The sequence below is a fragment of the Ranitomeya variabilis genome, chromosome 3 (assembly GCF_051348905.1).
Source record: "Ranitomeya variabilis isolate aRanVar5 chromosome 3, aRanVar5.hap1, whole genome shotgun sequence".
NCBI lineage: Eukaryota > Metazoa > Chordata > Amphibia > Anura > Dendrobatidae > Ranitomeya > Ranitomeya variabilis.
Window position 1 is genome coordinate 631,777,158 of NC_135234.1, and position 24,719 is coordinate 631,801,876.

The following is a 24,719-nucleotide window of genomic DNA, read 5'->3' on the forward strand; positions in this document are numbered from 1 at the left end:
GGATCTGATACATATGCTACGTGAGAAAAATCACATTGTATTGACATGACACTCGTCCTACTTTTCAGGAAGAACATCAAACCTATTTTGTTTATACTGATGAGTGTGACCTCTTATAGTCATGTTGCTCTCCAAAAAATATTATCATCCACACCTCTACTGGTGAAATCTGTAGTTCCCTGACTGAAAAACACTGTTTAATCATGAGGCTTATTTGCTCTTATGTGTCAAAGCACTTTCCAAGCCTTTTCCTCATGGACTCTGTTCCCCGTCCAGCACCACCTTTTCATACTTGACTGGCAGCTCGCTGGCTATTTAGTCAAGTCAGTGAGCTGTAACTCAATCAGAGTAAAGTGAGGCTGGTGAAGCGCCCCCACTACCGCAGGGCCGAGGGGTACCCGGTACCGGGCCTCTGAGTCTCTGCTCTGGGATTGTCAAGGTGGCTAGACCCGGTCCGTGACCCTGCTGAGGGGCGCCCAATGAAAGGTGTGGTTGGTGATGCTGTAGTGGTGTGGTGCTGGTCGCAGTAAATAACGATGACACCAGGTTGCAGTCTCTTTACCTCTTTACTGAAGGCTTCAGGATCCTCAGTCTGGAATACGGTTAACCGGGCTGTGGGAGTCCGGCCGGTCCGATGGCACCTCCAGAGTTCCCTTTGCAGGTGGAAATCTGTGCCTACCTTCTAGCGCTTGTGTGTTGTGGTCCTCCCCTGCTGTGCTTACGGGATAGTCCCCACAACTGTTGTGTCTGTTTCTGAAGTTCCCTCACAACTGGATTATGATGTTCTTCTTCGTCCCCCAGATGATATGGCTAGGACGCACCCGTATGACGGGTAGGCTCGGAGCTCTTCCTGGACCCTAGTGTCGCCCCTCTCCTGTTGTTGCCCCCTATGTCTTCTTAGGTGATTTGGGTGAGACAGCCCGCCTATAACTGACTGTCCTGCCGTAGGTTTGAAGTTATTATTTAGAAAATGGGGTGCTCACTATTCTGTATGGTGCTCAGGAGAAAAATAGAACATCAAAAAAACAAACTCCAGCACACAAAAATAGATGAAGATAGTAAAGTCATGAATTTATTGAGAATTCCAAATAATATTTCAATTACGTTTTTCCGTCAGAAGGCACCGCACACGTAAGAAAAAATACAATACTCTTTCAGTAATATTCAACACTTCACAGGCAATTATTTCAACGTTTCGGCTATTTAGCCTTTTTCAAGAAAACCTGTATATGTATCAGTAACGGGGATCCAGCTGCACGTGGTCCGTGATGCGGTTTTTTGTTGTAGGTTTGAAGTTAGGCCTGGAGCTCTATACTTCCTCGGCGTTCCGGCCACCGGCTGCGCGCCTCAGTAGGATGTTGCCTCGTCTTACAGCACGACTCCTACTGGTGTTTCTCCTTGTTGCGTTGATCTCGTTTCTCACTCAGCACAATAAACCTCGCTTCTTGTCCTTTCTTAGGGTACCGCCGCGATCAGGTGCAGGTGCGGTCCCGTAACGTTCTCTCAGTTCGCTAGGCCTCTGTCAGGATCCCACCCCTGACAGGGACCCCCCTGAATCTTCCCCTGCAACACCCTCTGCCACAGGATGTTGCCTGGTTCCAACCCAGTCAGCTTTCTCTCTAACTTCCTATCCAACCCCCAGTTTTACCAGATTGTGAGGAGTGGCCTAATACATAGCACCCTTAGCTCCCCCTGGAGGCCAGACTGTGAAGTGTATTGGTGTCTGTGATACCTGGTCAGGTGAACTCCTTCAGTGCCATCAGATGTACCATAGCCCCCCTTAGCGGCGGAGCATCAGTACTGCAACGACCAGGACTCTGGGGCGCTGCACTCCCCCCCGGTTAAATCCAGTACTCCTGGACTGGGAAGAAAACAACAATACATGTCAGCAAAAAGACATACAATTTTGAAATGCAATAACAATAACCAAATTTGAACAGAGCTTCCCTTTATGGGAGGTGAGGACACTTGAACGTTACAAACATGGTTAAATACTTTAAATAACATACTATAAATAACTTTTTCTTACCCAACCGGGTATTCTACTAAGTGCAAATTTTTGAACAGTAATTTAACGTTGCCTTTAAGGACGTACACTGTTATGACCTGGTGGTTAGGAGCACCCGAAGTGACCTGATGGTTAAAACAGAAAAACCTGGGACAAGCTCTGAGGACGTGGTAACTCTACTGACCGCAATCCCTAATCCTATCACAAACACTAGAAATAGCCGTGGAGCGTACCTAACTCTCCCTAGACGCCTCTTCACAGCCTAAGAGCTAACTACCCCTAAAGATAGAAATAGTAGCCTACCTTGCCTCAGAGAAATTTCCCAAAGTAAGGGTAGCCCCCCACAAATATTAACTGTGAGATAAGAGGGAAGTGACAAACACAGGAATGAAACAGATTTTAGCAAAGGAGGCCGAATCTTCTCTAGAAAGACAGAGGATAGGAAAGGGAACTATGCGGTCAGTATTAAAAACTACAAAAAACACGCAGAGTGTGCAAAAAGACCTCCACACCGACTCACGGTGTGGAGGTGCAGCTCTGCACCCCCAGAGCTTCCAGCTAGCAAGGAAATATCATAATAGCAAGCTGGACTGGAAACATAGCATGTACTGAAAAATATATTCAAAAACCGATGAACAGCAAATGACTAGCAAGGACTTAGCTTCTGCTGGAGTAGACAGGTCATCTGAGAAATCCAAGAGAGATCTGAACCAGTACTGAGACATTGACAGCTGGCATGAATTAACGACCTGGGCAGAGTTAAATAGGGAAGCCAGCAGCAGCAATAAACGAGGTCAGCTGAGAAAGCCAACCTCAAAGATCAGCAGTTCCACTTAAAGCCACCAGAGGGTGTCCAAGGACAGAACTCACCAAAGTACCATTCACGACCACAGGAGGGAGCCCGAGAACGGAATTCACAACAGTACACGCTGAATCCACTAAAGACCTTCTTATAAAACACTATAAGGCTAATCAACTTTTCTTCATTTTCCATCTTTACATCTGCAGGACCGCCTGTCTATCTGCCCCAGGCCTACTGCCTCTCGTTCTGTTGCAGGACCGCCCCTTTCCGTCCGGGCCTTCTGCCTTTCTGCTACTATACACAGTATAGAATGTATCATCCATCTCTTAGTTCAAGATCACTGAGCCATCTCTGTATGGCTCCTAGGAGGACCTACCCTCTAACCCCGTACGGGTTCACTTCCTGTCCTCATTCTCTAACACATTATTAAACATTCCTTACAATTAACTAGCTAACTACATGTAACTGTTACATGTCAGCATTATTACTTCTTCTTTTAAAGCATCATCATTCTCTAAGTGCTATCGATGAACGTCCCCTTTAAGAGGGGACCAAGTCTCTATAAGGTAGTGCAACTTCTCAAGCTGCAAGTCCGTATGCAGTAAGGACTCTGGTGCTGTTTCCAGGAACAGTTTCTTCGCAAAGAGTCCTTACTTCTGTAAAACCAGTAGAGGGCACCTTTAAGAAGGTGCAAACTATTTACAATGAGTTTGTAATCATGCAGTGTTCATGATCCAGCAGTTCTTTTAACAATGATAAAACAGGAAACAAAAGCAAAAGCAGAGGAAGGGATCCCGGGTAAACAAAGGGATCCCTTTAAGAGTAACCCTGATCGGGTAATAGCAGCAAAACAGCAAAAAGACAAACAGTTAACTATTTACATGTTCAGAAGATTAGGACATCTACTTGAACCACTCAGGAGGCAGCACCGGCGGAGGCAACCCCTTTGGATATTGCCCGCCGCCTGGTACTGCGTAAGGGGGAGTGTTGTCCCATCTGGGTGTCTGCGTACCCACTGTCTTCAGTCCTGGGACAGCAGAGGCACCGACCACCTGAGGAGGCGCCTCCTTGGACACAACGGTGGTTGAGGTGACGATGCTGCAGGTCGTGGTTTTGATAATGGTGCACGTTGGAGTGGCCACGGTGGTCTTGGTGATGATTGCGGGCTGACCACAATGAGGCACCTTCGCTACGGGGGACAGCTTCACCGGCACCTTAGTCGGGGGTGTCACGGGGTTCCGCTTCTTATGGACATTCAGGGCGAACCACCCCTTCCCCCCAAAGTGCCGGGTGTAAGTGACATCGTCCCCTGGGTAGAGATCCCGGTCTGGATGGCCTTCCCTGAGATGAGACTCCACATCCCGCCGGTTGACGAAGACTTCGGCCTACAGGCCCGGCTCTTTTATAAAGCCCCAGCCTCTGCGGAGCTTGAAGGCGACGACGGTGCCCTGCCTGCGCAGGGCCTGGTGAGCGGTGGGGTCCTTGCGGGCCCGGTCCTTGACCGCCAAGTCCTTTTGGTGGTAGGCCTCTAGCCCGGCCTGGTACGCCTTTTCCCTCTTCTCCCACGGTAACAGGCACTGGAGTCTATGGGTCCCAGGGAGAGGGGGTGCCGCGACGGGGCCGATTAGCAGACCCTCGGCCAGCGGGACAGGGTCGGCGGACTCACCAGTCGGTGTAGGCCCCTCCTCCTTGATCGGCTCCGCTGGTGATATGGTCAATGGGGGCGTCGGCTGGGGTTCCGGCGGCAACGCAGGGTCAGACGTGAGAGGGTCCCCTGCCGGCGCTTCCATCCGCAGCTGGAGGAGTTGTTCGATCAGGCCTTCCATTTCAATCTGCAGGAGGCCGGTCCCAATCGCGGAGAGCTGACCACTGTGCTCGTCCGGGTGTCTGGGGGAGTCCTCGGCTCCGACCCCGCATTCCTGGTCTGAGTAGCTGGTCATGGCGTCCTCCATGTGGGTCGCTTCCTGGTATTTTTCCCGCTCTCTCCGTCGTGGGCGGTTCTGTTTTCGTTGTCTCCGCCCTCTATTGAGGATTAGGAGGCGGATCTCGGCTGCTGACGGACACGTCCTCACGGTGCAGAAATATTTAGACTGGGCGGCCATTGTCTTTCGCGCTCTTCAGCTGGTCCACGCCTACTCCACGCCTCTCTTCTCCTCCTGCGCTCTCCTCAGCGCTGTAATGGCGGTGTTTTTTGGTGGTAAATGGCAATGCACAGTCTTTACAATAAGTCACAGTCCAAGCACAATAAATCACAGTTCCAAGGCACACATGACCTGATTCTTCAGGCTTAAGTAGATCCTGTTCGTGACGCCAAATTGAAGCGCCCCCACTACCGCAGGGCCGAGGGGTACCCGGTACCGGGCCTCTGAGTCTCTGCTCTGGGGTTGTCACGGTGGCTAGACCCGGTCCGTGACCCTGCTGAGGGGCGCCCAATGAAAGGTGTGGGTGGTGATGCTGTAGTGGTGCGGTGCTGGTCGCAGTAAATAACGAGGACACCAGGTTGCAGTCTCTTTACCTCTTTACTAAAGGCTTCAGGATCCTCAGTCCGGAATACGGTTAACCGGGCTGTGGGAGTCCGGCCGGTCCGATGGCACCTCCAGAGTTCCCTTTGCAGGTGGAAATCTGTGCCTACCTTCTAGCGCTTGTGTGTTGTGGTCCTCCCCTGCTGTGCTTACGGGATAGTCCCCACAACTGTTGTGTCTGTTTCTGAAGTTCCCTCACAACTCGATTATGATGTTCTTCTTTGTCCCCCAGATGATATGGCTAGGACGCACCCGTATGACGGGTAGGCTCGGAGCTCTTCCTGGACCCTAGTGTCGCCCCTCACCTGTTGTTGCCCCCTATGTCTTCTTAGGTGATTTGGGTGAGACAGCCCGCCTATAACTGACTGTCCTGCTGTAGGTTTGAAGTTAGGCCTGGAGCTCTATACTTCCTCGGCGTTCCGGCCACCGGCTGCGCGCCTCAGTAGGATGTTGCCTCGTCTTACAGCACGACTCCTACTGGTGTTTCTCCTTGTTGCGTTGATCTCGTTTCTCACTCAGCACAATAAACCTCGCTTCTTGTCCTTTCTTAGGGTACCGCCGCGATCAGGTGCAGGCGCGGTCCCGTAACGTTCTCTCAGTTCGCTAGGCCTCTGTCAGGATCCCACCCCTGACAGGGACCCCCCTGAATCTTCCCCTGCAACACCCTCTGCCACAGGATGTTGCCTGGTTCCAACCCAGTCAGCTTTCTCTCTAACTTCCTATCCAACCCCCAGTTTTACCAGATTGTGAGGAGTGGCCTAATACATAGCACCCTTAGCTCTCCCTGGAGGCCAGACTGTGAAGTGTATTGGTGTCTGTGATACCTGGTCAGGTGAACTCCTTCAGTGCCCCCCTTAGCGGCGGAGCATCAGTACTGCAACGACCAGGACTCTGGGGCGCTGTACTGGCATCAGGCTCGGACTGGCCCATAGGGTAACGGGAATCCCCCGGTGGTCCCCTGTGGAGACCTGGGCCCCCAACCCCACTGTATGGGCAGTACTTGGCATAATTCACTTGATTCACTCTGTATAGAAAAAAGCAGCATCTCATCATTGATTAAGCAAACTATCCGGTTTATTATTTTAGAGAGATATAGGTAAATTTTGTGAACGAGGGTAGTGTATTATTTGTATGCAGGTGAAAATTGGGCCCCCCCAAAGTCAATATTACTGGTGGGCCCTTAGCACCCCAGTCCGACACTGCTGGGCATGGAATACAGCCAGGGAGGCAGAGGCTTGGGAAGTGCTTTGACACACACAGAACATTTATGCCTCATTTTTACAAAGATTAAAACAGTGAATTTTCAGACTGCATCAGTAAAGGTATGGATGCCATTATCTTTCTGGAAGCAATCAGTTTGAGCTGTTGAATGAGCCTGACAGATGCCATTTAAAAGGTTAAATGATGTTGTAGATGAATCCTGAAAATTTCTATGCCGGTGTGGCTTGATGTTGCAGTGAATATTCTATACAAGATGAGTGGAATAAAAATCAAGAGAGTGCTTAGCATAAAGTGTTTCTCTGCAGGAAAGCTTAATGGGGTATTCCCATCTTAGAAAGTGATGGTATATTACTAGCACATCACTTAAACGGAACCTGTCAGGTCCCCCATGCCCTCCGACCCAGCAGCATTCACCTATGAGTAAACATCCTGTCTATCCAGCTCCGTATAACGTAATTCAATTAAATAAAATGTTTTTAAAAAGCATTTATAACCTCCAGTTTTCCTATGCTAATGAGGGCATTGACTAGTCGATGCGGCATTAGTTGCCCCAAACTAGAAAGGACCCTGTGTGATAACATAATATGCACGAGCCAGCCTTATCACCAGCTCATGCAAATCTAGCGCATGACAGCCGCTCATTTCGGCAGCGCCATTGCATCTCTGAAGCCAGCAGTATGCTTCCGGCTTCAGAGACGCACTGCACATGACCGGAAGCTATCTTCTAACCGCTGGACAAGCACAGTGCGTGCACGTGCATCTGAAGCCGGGAAGCGTACACCTGGCTTCAGAGATGCAGTGACGCTGCCGGAATGAGCGGCGCGCGTGCGCTAGATTTGCATAAGCAACGGGCATCTTAATATGGAAAGAGGGCTGATTATTCTGGGGAACTAATGCCTCATCGAGATGGGAGTGGCTGACAGTGCACAGCTGAGAGCCTTAATGCTCCAGGAGATTTCAACAGAGCAGATTAACCCCTGCACTGCCAAAATAAATTTACACCATTTAATATGAAGGTGAAGTGCTTTTAATCAGTGCATGAGTAGGAGAAATCAAACGCTGCGGTCTTCTGGCTCCTCACTGTCGCAGTAAACCAGTGACACAGTGACTGTAACACCCTGCACCGCCCCGATGATTGAGAGCCAGAGACTGTCATTGCAGTCCACATACGTACTATAATAATGTGGCCGTCTGAACTCAGCATTAAAGGGGTTGTCCGGTCTAAAATGAAAAGTCTGCGGTCATTAGACAGCCGCACACACTGGACTGCCACGTCACTAGATGCACTACATCAAAGTGTATGGAGTGAGTGAGGCTGCGCTCACTAGATGGATTCTGCCCGCGAGTACAGTGCCTAATGAAAGTATTCGGCCCCCTGGAACTTTTCAACCTTTTCCCACACATCATACTTCAAACACAAAGATACCAAATGTAACTTTTTGGTGAAGAATCAACAACAAGTGGAACATGATTATGAAGTTGAACGAAATTTATTAGTTATTTTAAATTTTTGTGGAAATTCAAAAACTGAAAAGTAGGGCGTGCAATATTATTCGGCCCCTTTACTTTCAGAGCAGCAAACTCACTCCAGAAGTTCATTGTGGATCTCTGAATGATCCAATGTTGTCCTAAATGCCTAATGATGATAAATATAATCACTGAGCGCCTGTACTTGGTTGGAACAGTCACCCTGAGCTGATTATTTTTATTTTATTTAACAGTCTTTGGCTCAATAGACTCCCTTTAATGATATTTGTTTCACAACCCATTTATAAATACCCAATTAGGGATCTCTAAGTTAAAAGAGGGAGTCATATTTTGGTCTCTCATCTATTAGCCAGAAAGGCTTTTAATAGTCAGTTCCTCTGAAAAATCTGGTATGTTGTATATTACAAGAACAGTCAACTGACTTAAATAGGAACTGTTTAATGGGACATGTCTCCTAGAGCGACACTGTAGGGAATTGAATGCTGACTGCTATGTGTTCCCCAAGGTACAGCACATCACTGGGGAGGGTCCCAGCATTGGATCCACCTACAGTATAAATAGTTTTTTTTGTCGATTCTTTACACAACAATTGATGTAGTAATTAAGAAATACAGGAAAAACAACACAGACTAGTAAAAGGTATAAAGAAATAATGATAATACGACTTTATGTAATAATTTTCTAGAAAAGAATATCTAGGTTGTCATATTTTTAAAACCATTTATGGATGTGAAATCTGAACAAGAAGACCACAAGATTTAATAATCTCTTCTATATACGGGTACAGTCATGGGCCCCGATTCATCAAGACATTTTGTAAGATGTGTGTGCTGAAGTAATATGTGGCAAATTCATTAAGAAGTATGAGCCACCACCGGAAATGTACTGCAGTCAGGATCTAGCGCACATTTGTGCCTTAATCTATGACACTTTTCAAAAAGTTTGGGGCGCTGGCAGGAACTACTGTAAAAACTACAAAAATCACGATATATTTGTGCGAGTTTGACATACGCAAAAATGTTGCAACATTTCAATCAGCAAAATAAAATTAAAAACTTTTCAAGCTGTTTTATATCAGAATTGATGAATCGGGCCCATGGATTTAAGAAAACAGTAACAATTACAAGAAAATCTTTGACAAAAACAAGATTGAGAAAGAACGAGTGACTGGCCCACATTGTAGAAAAATAAGAGAAAGATGACAGCATGAAAAGTAGATCATCTTAGATGAGCGTAGCTGAATTTCTCTGGAATACCAAGGCTACATTCCCACAATGAGTTTTTGATGTTGCAGATTTTCGGCTAATATCTTCACCCATTAAGTAAAACAGTTAACTAGCATTTTTTTTATAAAATAAATATGCCCGTCACAAACTCGCCAAAAACTCATTGTGGAAACATGAATGTGTCAGTAAAGTAACCAATTCTCATTTGTAACCACATGTCACATAAATGTGTCCGTTGCACGCCCATTTATCACTTTAAGCCTGGACATCAATAACCTTGGAAGTGTGTGAATGAATCTGGAAAAGTTAAATTTCCAAGGGTGGAGCGATATAAACCGCTCCATACCCAGCCGCCTTAACACGTAATCTCTGCCAGGTCTTATTCTAACTAAAAATGTCTGAAATAAGCTTTTACTTTAGTTCCACTTCTCAGCCTGCTGCATGCAAATAAATATTTTAACATAATCAAAAGTCATCAACCAACTATATATAATTTAGGAACCTGTAGATTGCATTTATATTTTATTTTAAATCTTTTTTATCAAGAGTGTATGGGTCACTTCTTTACTGCAAATTATGCCAAATTGTAAAATATGATGAATAATGTGGTTTACTTACATTGTTGTTAATCCCAAAATAATAGGTTGCAAAGAAAATCTAGATTATTCAGATTAGATCATATCACTACAAACATAACCACAATCCTCCAACTGCCAATCCAAGGCTATGTACACATGTGGCAGATTTTTTATATAACCGAAAATCAGTTCCATTCATCTTAATGTTTTTTTATTGGCACGAAGCACATGTACTTTTCAAAGCCCCATTCAGATTGATGGAAAAGTCACAGGAATATCTGTATAAAAACTCATCGACGTGTGAGAATACCATAAGGCTATGTTCATACTGTGTTTTATGCGTATTGAGCATATTACATGGCGAAACCTGCGTTGAGATTACTCACAAGCCGACTGTCATTGTTTTCAGTTAGAAATCCATATTGTCGCTCATAAGGCTATGGATTTTTCTTCTTTAGTTTGAAAACCACTGTAGTTAGAGTAAGTTCACGTGACATCTTCTTCAGGCGGATTCTGCCTGAAAAAGCGCCAGCTAAACGCTTAAAGGAATGAATGTATTAATTTCTAAGTAAAACGACTTGCAGTTCAGTCTTTTTAGCATCTTTTAAAGGAATTTTCAGGTCCAAATCGATAAGTCTACAGTCACTCTGCGTGACTGCAGACTTATGAAGCCCCCCAGTGCATGCACTGTGCGCCGCAGGGATTTTCCGGCTTCTGTTCTGTGACTGGAGAATAAATATGAGTTATACATACTCCTGGCCAGAACCCATCTAGTGGGCGTGGCCTCCGTCCATATGCTTGTATTGTGCAAGGCCACGCCCCTACTAGTGACGCAGCTGTCCAGTGGGCATGACCAACTAGAGGGCGCGGCCCTGCTCTATACAAGGGTATGGAGCGAGGTCATGCCCACAGTACGTGCGCTGCTGGGATTCATAAGTCTGCAGTCACACAGAGTGATTGCAGATTTATTGATTTGGACCGGACAACCGCTTTAATTCTTCAGGCTTCCAAAAATGCCAAGTGGTTAAAAGAAGTGACCTGACCATTATAAGGAATCATCTCCTCAAAAGACCCCCAATAATTTACAATACTACAAGTCAATGGGAAAACTGAAAAGATGGCACCTTTTTGAGTGTTATGCCAGCATTTTTTCTAGCAGTTTCTTCATTGTTGAATGGAGTTCAAACATGTCAGGAAAATGGTACAAAAATGCTGAAAAATTGCAAAAAAACCCACCCCTGCTGTTGTAAAAAAAAAGAGATGCGTCAGGGAAAAAATATGCATCGTTTCCTGAATTTTCCCCTCTTGAAAAATACAGGGGGGTTGGAGATGAGTGTGTGTGTGTGTGTGGGGGGGGGGGGTTGGGTGGGTCCTGCATGAAAAAGACGTGGTATTCACATACCCATAGTGTGACTTCACAAAGTACTTTGCGTACAGATTCTGCCCAGAATCCGTACTGGATAACCAGAAGGGGATTAGCACATTGAATGATGCTAATTTGTGTGCAGATCTATTCAAGCTATAAATTTGAAGCAGAAATACAAGGGTCAGCCTCAAATTTTGCAGTATATTCAATGTACAAACATGCATAAATGTGAAAAATTTGAAGTTTTAAAGTGGCCTATGTGGTATGTTCACACGTTTGATTTTTGCTGTGTTTTTTTCCTCATGAAAAATGCAGGTAACATCAGAAAAATGCAATTGAAATTTGTCAGTAGAATGTATTTTTTATGCATTTTAGGGGCATAAAATACAGTAAAAAAAAATTTTTGTCAAAAAAAGCACTGTAGGTCAAAAAAAAATTAGAGGAAAGAAAATGCAATGTGTAAATGAGATTTTAGAAATCATATTCATTTAGCTGCTACTGTAATGCCCATTGTTTTTTCCTCCCTTAAAAAACGGACAGAAAAAAGTGTGAAACAAGGTCTAAGGACCTTCTTTATAAGGTATCTATTAGGAGAGATCCATTAAGATCTGTTATGATCCATTTGTTTGACCACAGACATATTGAATCTGATTCATTACTGCAAAGGTGTCTGTTTTTGGTGAGTTCTTAGTTTGCCACTGTGGTCGGAGTTTACGGTTTCTAGATTTTTTCACCTAATTCCTCATTTGTGACTTTTGCAACAAAATCGCAGAATTTGTAGCAAATGTACTCTGGTCCACCTTGAAGTGATTTGATGAATGTCAGAAACTTTGCTGCAAAGTTTGGGCCATTTTGCTAAATTTGCGACTTTTTGTGCAATTTATGCTGCAAAAAAAAAGGTTAAAGACAAAAATAAAGCCCATTTTGTAACATTAATAAACTGAGTGCACCATTTTGAAGATTTTGGAGCACAAAAACAATGAATACCACATTCATACTGAATGATATGGAGCAGCATTCTATACTTTTCCATGTTACATGGTCTGTCGGATGTCATTTTGGTCCATGTGATGGGTCCGTCCCCTACATTTTTCTGTTCCTCTAGAATAACAGAAAAAATCCTAATAGAGCTATGAACATAGGCTAAAAATCTGCTGAGTTGTCCTATGTCACATTTGGTTTCACACTTCTATTTTTGGTGTAGATATTTTTTTACTATGCAACTATTCATTGCAAAACTGAGAATCACAACCTCTTCTATATGTCACCCGGTCAATCAAAAGTAAAAAAGGAAGCACGGGCTATGTTGTCACCAAGTATTCCTAACTTAAAAAAAGAAAATCAATTGCAAATAGTGCAATATCTTCAACACACTGAATTGGGTCCATTATTTAGGTAGAAGAATCAATGAAAACCCAATAAAACCGAGACAGAAGGGTCAAACAGGAGAAGGTCGGGTCAAACAGGAGAAGGTCAGGTCAATTGCGCCTGAAGTGTTCCAATTTTATGACCCCATTTGCAGTATTTGCATTGGGTCGTCCTAGTTTGCCTTCTTGCTGTGCCCTCTAGAAAGGTAGATAATAAGGGCTACGGGCCCAAGTTGTACACGCCGGTCTTGATGGGGAGAGGTGCTGGAGTCAGATGCCTCTTCATGAATCAGCAGTGTCGAACGAATGGCGTGCACCTCTTTGTGTGCCCTGCTCCAGTCCCTGCTGGAGTAACATTTGAAGACTAGCAAATGTCGTTGTATGAATTTGATAAGCAGTGGTCGCTATGCCCCCGTCCCAACCTATCTCAGCCCAATTTGTCAGAGCTGGGTGAAAATGGCGTAATAACACCAAAAGTCACCAAATTTTATGGTAGCTTTGAGTTGCACTACAAAATGATGTGACTTTTCGATGCTTTTTACGCCAGCTTTGATGTATCGGGCTTTGAGTTTCTTTATAACTTTGTTTGGTGGTAGGTGTAGGGCAGGGCCGGCTTTTGGCACAGGCAGACGCCTGGGGCCCCCACCTACAAAGGGGGCCCCCTGCATCTGCAACCCCTGTATGAAGTGGCCAGAGGGTGTTCAGCAGTGAATAATGCTGTGCATTGCTCTGTAGTCAGTTCCAGAGCGTCTCTCCCAAACCCCCCTTGAGACCCCCTCAGACAGTGCAGTGATTTACTCACTGTGGTCCGAGAGCTCTGTGCTGTTTGCTGTAGGATCAGGTTTCACAGTCACATACAGCAGGGATCAGCTTAGGCTCTGACCACAGTCACTAATCACTGCTGGTAATCTGACAGGGCGACCTCCTGTCACTACTGTCTGGATGACACAAGACAGGAATATTGTCTGCTGAATCAGGGTATTTATTATATAGAAATAAATAAATTCCCGCGTGAAATAATAAGGGTAAACCATACACATATAGTACAGGTGTGCATAGGAATCAGCGTTTTTGGTGCATTTTTTTTTGCAGGAAAAGCCTGCTCTCTTGGCAGTAAGAACACTGCTTTCAAAGCTCCCATTTTTTAGGGTATGTGCAGAGGATCCGGAAATGGCAGCCCTTTGGATGCAGTGGACATGTGCTGCGTCCAAAGTGCTGCCATGTTTTGAACACAGGTGATTCCGCGTGTGTTCATTGATCTGTGTGGAATCCCTGGATCCTATACATTGCAGGGGTGAGATTTCTCTGGTGGAGACTCGCATCTGCGCCAGATAACTTGGCATGCTGCGGTCTGGACAGACGCGCCCCATGTCCGTCTCTGCGGGTGAGGTGCAGGTGTCAGTGTACGCATAGTAGAGATGGAATTTCTTGGAATCCCATCCACTATACTGTAACATCTGGCCGCTGCGGGTTGGAAGCTGTACTAGTAAATAGCAGCCGACCCGCAGCGTTTACTGATTGTGGGCAGACACCCTAAGGCCAGTCTCACACGTCCAGATAATTCCGGTACCAGAAAAATCGGTACCGGAGTTATCCGTGTCCGTTTGCCCGTAAATTTCTGTGGCATATCAGTGTGGCACACGTGCGGCACACGTGTGCTGCCCGTGTGCCGACTGGGTACCACACGCACCGTGCAGGAGACAGCGCTAGAGATAAGCGCTGTCCCCCCCACGTGGTGCTGAAGCCGCCATTCATATCTTCTCTGCAGCAGCGTTTGCTGTAGAGAAGATATGAATAATCCTTTTTTTTTTGTTTCTGGTGTTTAACATAAAGATCCATGTCCCCACCCCCTGTGCGCCCGCCCGCTGTTATTAAAATACTTACCTGGCTCCCTCGCTGGTGCTGCTTCCTGTCCTGGCCGCACCTTCTACTGTATGAGCGGTCACGTGGAGCCGCCGATTACAGTCATGAATATGCGGCTCCACCTCCCATAGGGGTGGAGCCACATATTCATTTCTGTAATGGGCGGCCCCACGTGACCGCATACAGGAGAAGCTGCGGCCAGGACAGGACACTGCGAGGGAGGCGGGTGAGTATTTTAATAACAGCGGGCGGGGGCGCACAGGGGGTTTCATGGATCTTTATGTTAAACACGCGAAACAAAAAAATAAAAGGATTATTCATATATTCTCTACAGCAAACGCTGCTGCAGAGAAGATATGAATGGCGGCTTCAGCACCATGTGGGGGGGACAGCGCTTACTGTAGCGCAGTCAACTGCACGGCACATGGACTGCACACGGACAACGTCCGTGTGCGGTACGTGTTTTACACGGACCCATTGACTTTAATGGGTCCGTGTAATCCGTGCGCTCCCACGAACACTGACATGTCTCCGTGTTTGGCACACGGAGACACGGTCCGCAAAAAATCAATGACATCTGCACAGATGCATTGATTTCAATGTGTCTACATGTGTCAGTGGCTCCGGTACGTGAGGAAACTGTCACCTCACGTACCGGAGCCACTGACGTGTGAAACCAGCCTAAGGCTATGTGCACACTTTGCGGGGTCCTCTGCGGGTTCTCCCGCAGCGGATTTGATAAATCTGCAGGGCAAAACCGCTGCGGTTATCCCTGCAGATTTATCACGGTTTGTTTTGCGGTTTCCGCTGCGGGTTTACTCCTATACTATTGATGCTGCATATGCAGCAATATGCAGCATCAATAGTAATGTTAAAAATAATAAAAAATGGTTATATACTCACCCTCTGACGTCCCGATCTCCTCGGCGCTGCACGCGGCGGTCCGGTTCCAAAGATGCTGTGCGAGAAGGACCTTCGTGACGTCACGGTCATGTGACCGCGACGTCATCTCAGGACCTGCTCGCACAGCAAACCTGCAACCGGACGGCCGCGTGCAGCGCTGAGAGGTGAGTATATCATTATTTTTTATTTTAATTCTTTTTTTTTTTACACTAATATGGTTCCGGGGCCTGGAGGAGAGTCTCCTCTCCTCCACCCCGGGTACCATCTGCACATTATCCGCTTACTTCCCGCATCGTGGGCACAGCCCCATGCGGGAAGTAAGCGGATCAATGCATTCCTACGTGTGCAGAATCGCAGCGATTCTGCACAAAAGAAGTGACATGCTGCGGAATGTAAACCGCTGCGTTTCTGCACGTTTTTTCCCGCAGCATGTGCACAGCGGATTGCGGTTTCCATAGGGTTTACATGTAACTGTAAACGCAATGGAAACTGCTGCGGACCCGCAGCTGCAGAAACGCTGCGGTTCCGCGGTAAAAACCGCTATGTGTGCACATAGCCTTAGAGCTTTTGCTGTTTGTTTTTTACAGTATGCATTTTGTCTACAGTACATGTTTAATAAAGTTAGTTTTATTCACCAAAAACGCAGTGAAAAACAACGTTGCAACATTTGCAGCATTTTTTTAACTTTTTCATTGCTTTCTACGGGTGAAAAAGATTGCTGAAAGAAGTGACACGCTGCAGATTTAAAAAACACTGCAGTTGTGAAATTCAGTCAGCGGAAAATAAAAGGGTGTGCAGGAGATTTCTAAAAATCTCAGTTTTTGCTTGTGCTGTAAAATGCTGTAAACTTCTTATTTGCAGAAGAAAAAGCTGAAAAAATTCTGCATATGAACATTTCCGAAATCTCCTGCATGCGCTTGTTTTTTTCTGACTGGATTTCAGAACTGTAGCGCTTTTTAAATCTGTAGTGTGTCACTTCTTTCAGTGTGTTTTCACCTGTAGAAAGCAATGAAAGAATAAAAAAGCAACTGCATTTTTCACTGCAATTTTTTAAGTGGTTTTGGTGAATTAAACTATTAGGTCTCCTTCACATGTTCAGTATTTCACATCAGTATTTGTAATGCAGAAACAGCAGTGGAACAATGAGGCTATGTGCACACATTGCAGAATCTGCCGCGGATTTTTCCACACAGATTCCTAAAAATCTGCAGGTAAAACGCCCTGCGTTTTACCTGCAGATTTACGGTGGAATTATCGCGTTTTTTGTGCGGTTTTCAACAGCGTCTTTACATCTGCAGATTCCTATTATGGAGCAGGTATAAAATGCTGCGGAATCTGCACAAAGAATTGACATGCTGCAGAAAATACAACACAGCGCTTCTGCGCGGTATTTTCCGCAGCATGTGTACGGCGGATTTTGTTTTCCATACGTTTACATGGTGCCGTACAATGCATGGAAAACTGCTGCAGATCCACAGCAAAATCCGCAGCGTGTGCACATACCCTGAGAAACACGTCACCACTTTGGTATTTATCACCCTCCTGGTTTTGGCTTACACATACTGATGTGAAATACTGACCAAATACTGATCGCATGAATGTGGTCGTAAACATACTGTAGACAAAGCAAACATCCTCACTCCAAAAAAAAGCTGAAAAAAAGTGTGAAGAACACCACAAAACAAGCTGAAAAACAGGTGATTTGAACGCAACGTTTTTACTGCTAATAGAAAAGGTTTTGGCTACTGCAAACAATGCTGCATCTGAACATAGTCCTACTCTGAAACGCTATGTCTATCTGTGGTGTTACATAGGACTGCAGGTGACATGTACTAAATTATCTGTACTCAGAGAGTTATCACTGTATTATCTGTGGTGTTAAAAAAAAATTAAGAGGGGGTTGGGGGCAACTCTTTGTCTTGGGGCTTGGGCCCCCAATCTTTTCTTACCCTAGCAGCGCCCCTGCATACAGCTAATAGTGGCAGACCTGTTGGCTGATATAAGGCCCCTAAATATGGGGGCCACAGTGTGAGCACTGGCTCCAGGCCCCTCCACCAACTGTATCCGCACCCTGCTCATGTAATGTAACCTAAATGTTTGTGTGATTTTACAATGTTAGCATTTGGGGCCCCACTTAAAATTTTTGCCTAGGGCCCCACTTTGTCTAAAACCGGGCCTGGTGTTGGGTAATGTTCTGCTGCCTTTAAAATCTCCACCAGAAGAGTCCAGATTGTATCTATAAACTGCTCTTATGATTTACATTGCTCATGACATAGTCTATCATGAGAACTTTAGAGGTGGCCCAAGAAAGGGCTATATTGCCTTCATGCTCTATATTGTCATCAGCATAGTTATTCAAGGAACGTCCAATGTTACCCCTAAAGTTGTCTGAGTAGTATAAGTAGGCTAATGTATATATATAGTTATATCTATATGCCTAGACAAAACAATTCAGCTGAATTGAGCATGCACATGTATGGGGGTAGGAGAGAGCCATCAGCTGAAGAACCTTTTCTATATAATAATAGCCAGAAAGTTGCCAATTTTTCGAACATGTATCCCTCTTCTACTACCACTACAGAATTTATTACAAACTCTTCCATCCATAGCAGTACCCCAGTTTTACATACCAAGATATAAAAGGCAGAGAGCACATCATTCCAGAGATAAGATAGAACAAATAATATACTTCTCCAGATAATGTGACATGCCAAATCTTGTAAAGGCAAAACAGATATTGCCATCACCTCTGATATCAAGAAGTATGTTCCCATCCATGGCCATGTTATGCATTCCTCGCTGTGATTTGGATGTTATTCATTCCTGATTGATGCTGGGTAAACCACTATGGTCTGCTCATACTCAAGAGATAACAGGAAGTGCAATGCCATTCATGGAAAAACATCATATACAGAAAGTTACGGCTTTAATGGCGTTGCCCCAGAAACAAAAGTACATATTATTCAATAGATCTTTGAACAATAGTAATATTCACAATTGGATGTGTGTAAATAAAATGTCCCTGTGCTGAGATAATCTTATAAATGTGTCCCTGCTGTGTACTGTGTAATGGCTGTGTCTGACTGTGCAGGAACATGGTCTAATCATATCACAGATCTTGGGCAGGGAGGGTGAGAAAAAAAGTATACAGACATTACAGCATGGGATCTCAGCTGATTCTTTCTTTGAAGTTAAACATTGTTTAATAACAGGCAGGGAAATGTTTTACCTCACAGAAAGAATCAGCTGTGATCCCCGGCTGTCCTGTCTGTATACTCTCTTGCTTCCTCCCCTGCCTAGGAGCTGTGGTATGATCAGACCATGTTCCTGTACGGTCAGACACAGCCATTACACAGCACACAGCAGGGGCACATTTATAAGATTATCTCAGCACAGGAACATTTTATTTAAAGACATCCAATTGTGGAAATTATTATTATTCCATGATCTATTGAATAAAATGAACTTTTGTTTGTGGGAAAACCCCTTTAAGAATGAATTAGAAGCCTAAGTAACATTCATTTCTTTGATTTTACTGATGTTTGGGCAACAGCAGCACTGACCACAGCACCCAACCAGATTCCGTGAAGATTAGCCATATTGTCATTCAATCATGCTATGTTTCTATCTAAAATGCTCAGCAATCAACTTATTTCAGCAGTGTAATTTGTTTCACTGCAAAACAGGAAATCCACACAGAAATGATTTATTGTCGTAAAACCATTCACAGGTAAAATATGCAGATTGTTGTTGATGCACCTTACAAATTCTGTCAGTGACAAAAACCGGCCATCAGCATTGCCCCATTGGATAACCTTGGTCCGTGTGCTATCTGATAAAAAATCGGCTCCTCTGACCCCGGCTCTAGGGGTTGAATTCTGCTTTATATAGTAGGATTGGTAAAGAACTGCTGTTTGAACGTTACCTGTGAGTGAACACCAGTGATTTTATGGCTTTTGTACTGGAAATATGGAGAATCCTCACTTTTTCCACCAACAGACATGCTGCGTTACATTGTTGTGTGTCAGAGGTGATCACAAACTACCCTGCACCCTAGGGAGCCTATACACCCAGGAGCGATGAAATGAGTATATTCTTCCCTCTTACACCCTATACGCTCCGTATTGCACCCTAGGGAGCCTGTACACGCAGGAGCGATGAGAGGAGTATATTCTTCCCTCTTACACCCTATACACTCCGTATTGCACCCTAGGGAGCCTGTACACGCAGGAGCGATGAGAGGAGTATATTCTTCCCTCTTACACCCCATACGCTCCGTATTGCACCCTAGGGAGCCTATACATGCAGGAGCGATGAGATTAGGATATTCTTCCCTCTTACACCCTATACGCTCCGTATTGCACCCTAGGGAGCCTGTACACGCAGGAGCGATGAGAGGAGTATATTCTTCCCTCTTACACCCTATACGCTCCGTATTGCACCCTAGGGTGCCTGTACACGCAGGAGCGATGAGATGAGAATATTCTTCCCTCTTACACCCTATACGCTCCGTATTGCACGCTAGGGAGCCTACACATGCAGGAGCGATGAGATTAGTATATTCTTCCCTCTTACACCCTATACGCTCCGTATTGCACCCTAGGGAGCCTGTACACGCAGGAGCGATGAGAGGAGTATATTCTTCCCTCTTACACCCTATACGCTCCGTATTGCACCCTAGGGTGCCTGTACACGCAGGAGCGATGAGATGAGTATATTCTTCCCTCTTACACCCTATACGCTCCGTATTGCACCCTAGGGAGCCTACACACGCAGGAGCGATGAGATGAGTATATTCTTCCCTCTTACACCCTATACGCTCCGTATTGCACCCTAGGGAGCCTATACACGCAGGAGCGATGAGATGAGTATAGTCTTCCCTCTTACACCGTATACGCTCCGTATTGCACCCTAGGGAGCCTGTACATGCAGGAGCGATGAGATGAGTATATTCTTCCCTCTTACACCCTATATGCTCCGTATTGCACCCAAGGGAGCCTGTACACGCAGGAGCGATGAGAGGAGTATATTCTTCCCTCTTACACTCTATACGCTCCGTATTGCACCCTAGGGAGCCTGTACACGCAGAAGCGATGAGATGAGATGAGAATATTCTTCCCTCTTACACCCTATACGCTCCGTATTGCACCCTAGGGAGCCTATACACGCAGGAGCGATGAGATGAGTAGTCTTCCCTCTTACACCCTATACGCTCCGTATTGCACCCTAGGGAGCCTGTACAGGCAGGAGCGATGAGATGAGTATATTCTTCCCTTTTATACCCTATACGCTCCGTATTGCACCCTAGGGAGCCTATACACGCAGGAGCGATGAGATGAGTATAGTCTTCCCTCTTACACCCTATACGCTCCGTATTGCACCCTAGGGAGCCTGTACATGCAGGAGCGATGAGATGAGTATATTCTTCCCTCTTACACCCTATACGCTCCGTATTGCACCCTAGGGAGCCTATACACGCAGGAGCGATGAGATGAGTATATTCTTCCCTCTTACACCCTATACGCTCCGTATTGCACCCTAGGGAGCCTGTACACGCAGGAGCGATGAGATGAGTATATTCTTCCCTCTTACACCCTATACGCTCCGTATTGCACCCTAGGGAGCCTATACACGCAGGAGCGATGAGATGAGTATATTCTTCCCTCTTACACCCTATACGCTCCGTATTGCACCCTAGGGAGCCTGTACACGCAGGAGCGATGAGATGAGTATATTCTTCCCTCTTACACCGTATACGCTCCGTATTGCACCCTAGGGAGCCTGTACATGCAGGAGCGATGAGATGAGTATATTCTTCCCTCTTACACCCTATATGCTCCGTATTGCACCCAAGGGAGCCTGTACACGCAGGAGCGATGAGATGAGTATATTCTTCCCTCTTACACCCTATATGCTCCGTATTGCACCCAAGGGAGCCTGTACACGCAGGAGCGATGAGAGGAGTATATTCTTCCCTCTTACACTCTATACGCTCCTTATTGCACCCTAGGGAGCCTGTACACGCAGAAGCGATGAGATGAGATGAGAATATTCTTCCCTCTTACACCCTATACGCTCCGTATTGCACCCTAGGGAGCCTATACACGCAGGAGCGATGAGATGAGTATAGTCTTCCCTCTTACACCCTATACGCTCCGTATTGCACCCTAGGGAGCCTGTACAGGCAGGAGCGATGAGATGAGTATATTCTTCCATTTTATACCCTATACGCTCCGTATTGCACCCTAGGGAGCCTATACACGCAGGAGCGATGAGATGAGTATAGTCTTCCCTCTTACACCCTATACGCTCCGTATTGCACCCTAGGGAGCCTGTACAGGCAGGAGCGATGAGATGAGTATATTCTTCCCTTTTATACCCTATACGCTCCGTATTGCACCCTAGGGAGCCTATACACGCAGGAGCGATGAGATGAGTATAGTCTTCCCTCTTACACCCTATACGCTCCGTATTGCACCCTAGGGAGCCTGTACATGCAGGAGCGATGAGATGAGTATATTCTTCCCTCTTACACCCTATACGCTCCGTATTGCACCCTAGGGAGCCTATACACGCAGGAGCGATGAGATGAGTATATTCTTCCCTCTTACACCCTATACGCTCCGTATTGCACCCTAGGGAGCCTATACATGCAGGAGCGATGAGATGAGTATATTCTTCCCTCTTACACCCTATACGCTCCGTATTGCACCCTAGGGAGCCTACACATGCAGGAGCGATGAGATGAGTATATTCTTCCCTCTTACACCCTATACGCTCCGTATTGCACCCTAGGGAGCCTGTACACGCAGGAGCGATGAGATGAGTATATTCTTCCCTCTTACATCCTATACGCTCCGTATTGCACCCTAGGGAGCCTATACACGCAGGAGCGATGAGATGAGTATAGTCTTCCCTCTTACACCGTATACGCTCCGTATTGCACCCTAGGGAGCCTGTACATGCAGGAGCGATGAGATGAGTATATTCTTCCCTCTTACACCCTATATGCTCCGTATTGCACCCAAGGGAGCCTGTACACGCAGGAGCGATGAGATGAGCATAGTCTTCCCTCTTACACCCTATACGCTCCGTATTGCACCCTAGGGAGCCTATACACGCAGGAGCGATGAGATGAGCATATTCTTCCCTCTTACACCCTATACGCTCCGTATTGCACCCTAGGGAGCCTATACATGCAGGAGCGATGAGATGAGCATATTCTTCCCTCTTACACCCTATACGCTCCGTATTGCACCCTGGGGAGCCTATACATGCAGGAGCGATGAGATGAGTATATTCTTCCCCCTTACACCATTTACTGTCTGTTCTAGAAGTCTAGGTTACATAAAATGCAGAATTCCAGAGAAGCGCAGCATTGCCTATAACCTGTTATTGTGGGTAATGCCCATGGATACCATACTCCCAAACACCAAACACATTAGGACACACCTGACACCGGCAAATGGGGTCCATGGCAGAGGGAGAGAATTTGGCGGTTTCTTAAGTGAAAGGCAAGCAATCGTTAATGGGAATTCCTTAGTAGGATGGCAATGTGACTGACAGACCTTACAATATTCACGACTGCCTATAAAATACTGTAAAAATCATTTCCGTGTTAATGGCAATGATTGAATCTATCAGACTGGTAAAGGATCCGATCTGCTAGAAATCTTCCAACTGAATCATTACAGACAGCCCCACTGTGGGTAATCCCTGGCATCACTGGCTCAATGATGGAAGAGCTTTTATATGGAAAACTCATGGCAGTAATGGATACTAAGTGTGGACTGTGGAATAATGGGGTATAAAACCCTACTGAGCAATCCAGGCATCCCACTGACATAGCCATTATGCCTGGCAATAAGGATCTAGGGGGCACTTTACTGGAAACTTTGCTGTGTGGCACTGGGCAGGGTGGTGCACTCACCAGTTCATGGGCTCCGGTCTCAGCTGCTTGTGCAGGGCTACAGAAAATCCAAATAAGCTGCCCTTGTCCCCTTCCTTGATGAGCGTGTGTGTGACATCCAGATTAAAGCCCCGGACCAGCTCCGCAGACATGAGATGGCACAGGGTGACGAGCGCTGCCCATGCTGCAGGCATGCTGCGGAGTGCGCCGGCTGCGGGGGAGCTCGCGGGGATGAGCCGGCTGCCCCGGCACCGGCTGCAGGGCAAGGTCACACTGACTGCTGAGCCGTGCCCGCTGCTGTCACCCGGCGGCACACAGAGACGGCAGAGAGCGGGAGGAGCGGCGGCTCACACGGCGCGGAGGAGGCAGGACTGGGAGCAGGTGGATGAGGAGGACGCTGGGGCCGCCTCTCCGCTGTCACCTCACTGCAGAGACGTCACAGCATGACATCACAGCATGACATCACAGCATGACATCACAGCATGACATCACGGAGCGCTACACATACCAGCAAGACTGAGGTCAAGGCTCGGTCAGTGACTGGCTGGAAGCCTGCTATGCCTGCTCATGTGGATGGATGGAATTAATGGATGGATTGGATGCATGAATTGTATGGAGTCTGGACTGTATTTTATGTATGTATGGATGAATTTATTGGATGGATTGAAAAATAACTAACACGGCTAATAATGGCTAACATGGTACCAAGATATATATCTTTCCTGTATTTGGATGGAATGAATGGAGGGATTGGATGGACTGGAGGAAAGGATTGTATAATTGGATGGATTGGGCGTATGCATGGATGAATGGACTGGATGGATCAATAGATAGGTTGGATATATGAATGGATGGAAAGATTTATTAGCTGGATTGGATGTATGAGTTGATGTATGTGGGATGCCCGCCTGGTCCGTGGGGTACTCGGTACCTGCCAGGTAAGTTCTTCCACCTCTCTCTACAGGAGGTCCGGATCCAGCTTCGGTGACGGGTACGGTTCTTGCAGACCCCGGCTGGGGGAGTCCTCCTGCACCACCCCACGCTCCGGTGCTCGTTCACCATGTTGCTTTCCGGTACTTTCTCCTCAGACCGATTTCCCGCAGTTTCATTCCACCACGCCTGTCTTCGTGGGCGGTTCTTTCTCTTCTTCCCGCCATGCCAGACCAGGAGGCGGACGTCTCTCTTTGATGGGCATACTTCTTTCACATAGTAGTATTGGTGAGGGGCGGCCATAGCTTTCGCGCCGTTTCCCCAGGTGCCGCCCACGACAACACGTCCTTCTCCTCCTGCACGCCACATGGTGCTATAATGGCGGCAGTTTTGGCAGCAATTAGCAATTTAACAGTCTTTCAATAAAGCACAGTCTCTGAGGCGCACAAGACCCATTTCAATGGGTCGGTCCATCCTGTTCACCAAGTTGGGACATCCGCCAGGGCCGTGGGGTACTCGGTACCGGTACCGGTACT

General features: G+C 46.4%; 1 protein-coding gene across 4 annotated transcripts in view; it reads right to left on the reverse strand.

Annotated features, from left to right (window-relative positions):
- The window catches only part of ITGA7 (integrin subunit alpha 7), a 215,848-nt gene extending 192,186 nt beyond the window's left edge, over positions 1–23,662 (reverse strand). The window contains exon 1 of one of the 4 annotated variants that reach the window (XM_077297501.1): positions 23,275–23,662. In XM_077297501.1, the coding sequence (XP_077153616.1) occupies positions 23,275–23,447 (173 nt within the window). In that variant the 5' untranslated portion in view covers positions 23,448–23,662. The remainder of the gene's footprint in view (positions 1–23,274) is intronic. The other 3 variants (XM_077297499.1, XM_077297498.1, XM_077297500.1) reach the window with 3 other exon arrangements.
- Between the last annotated feature and the right edge of the window lie 1,057 nt (positions 23,663–24,719).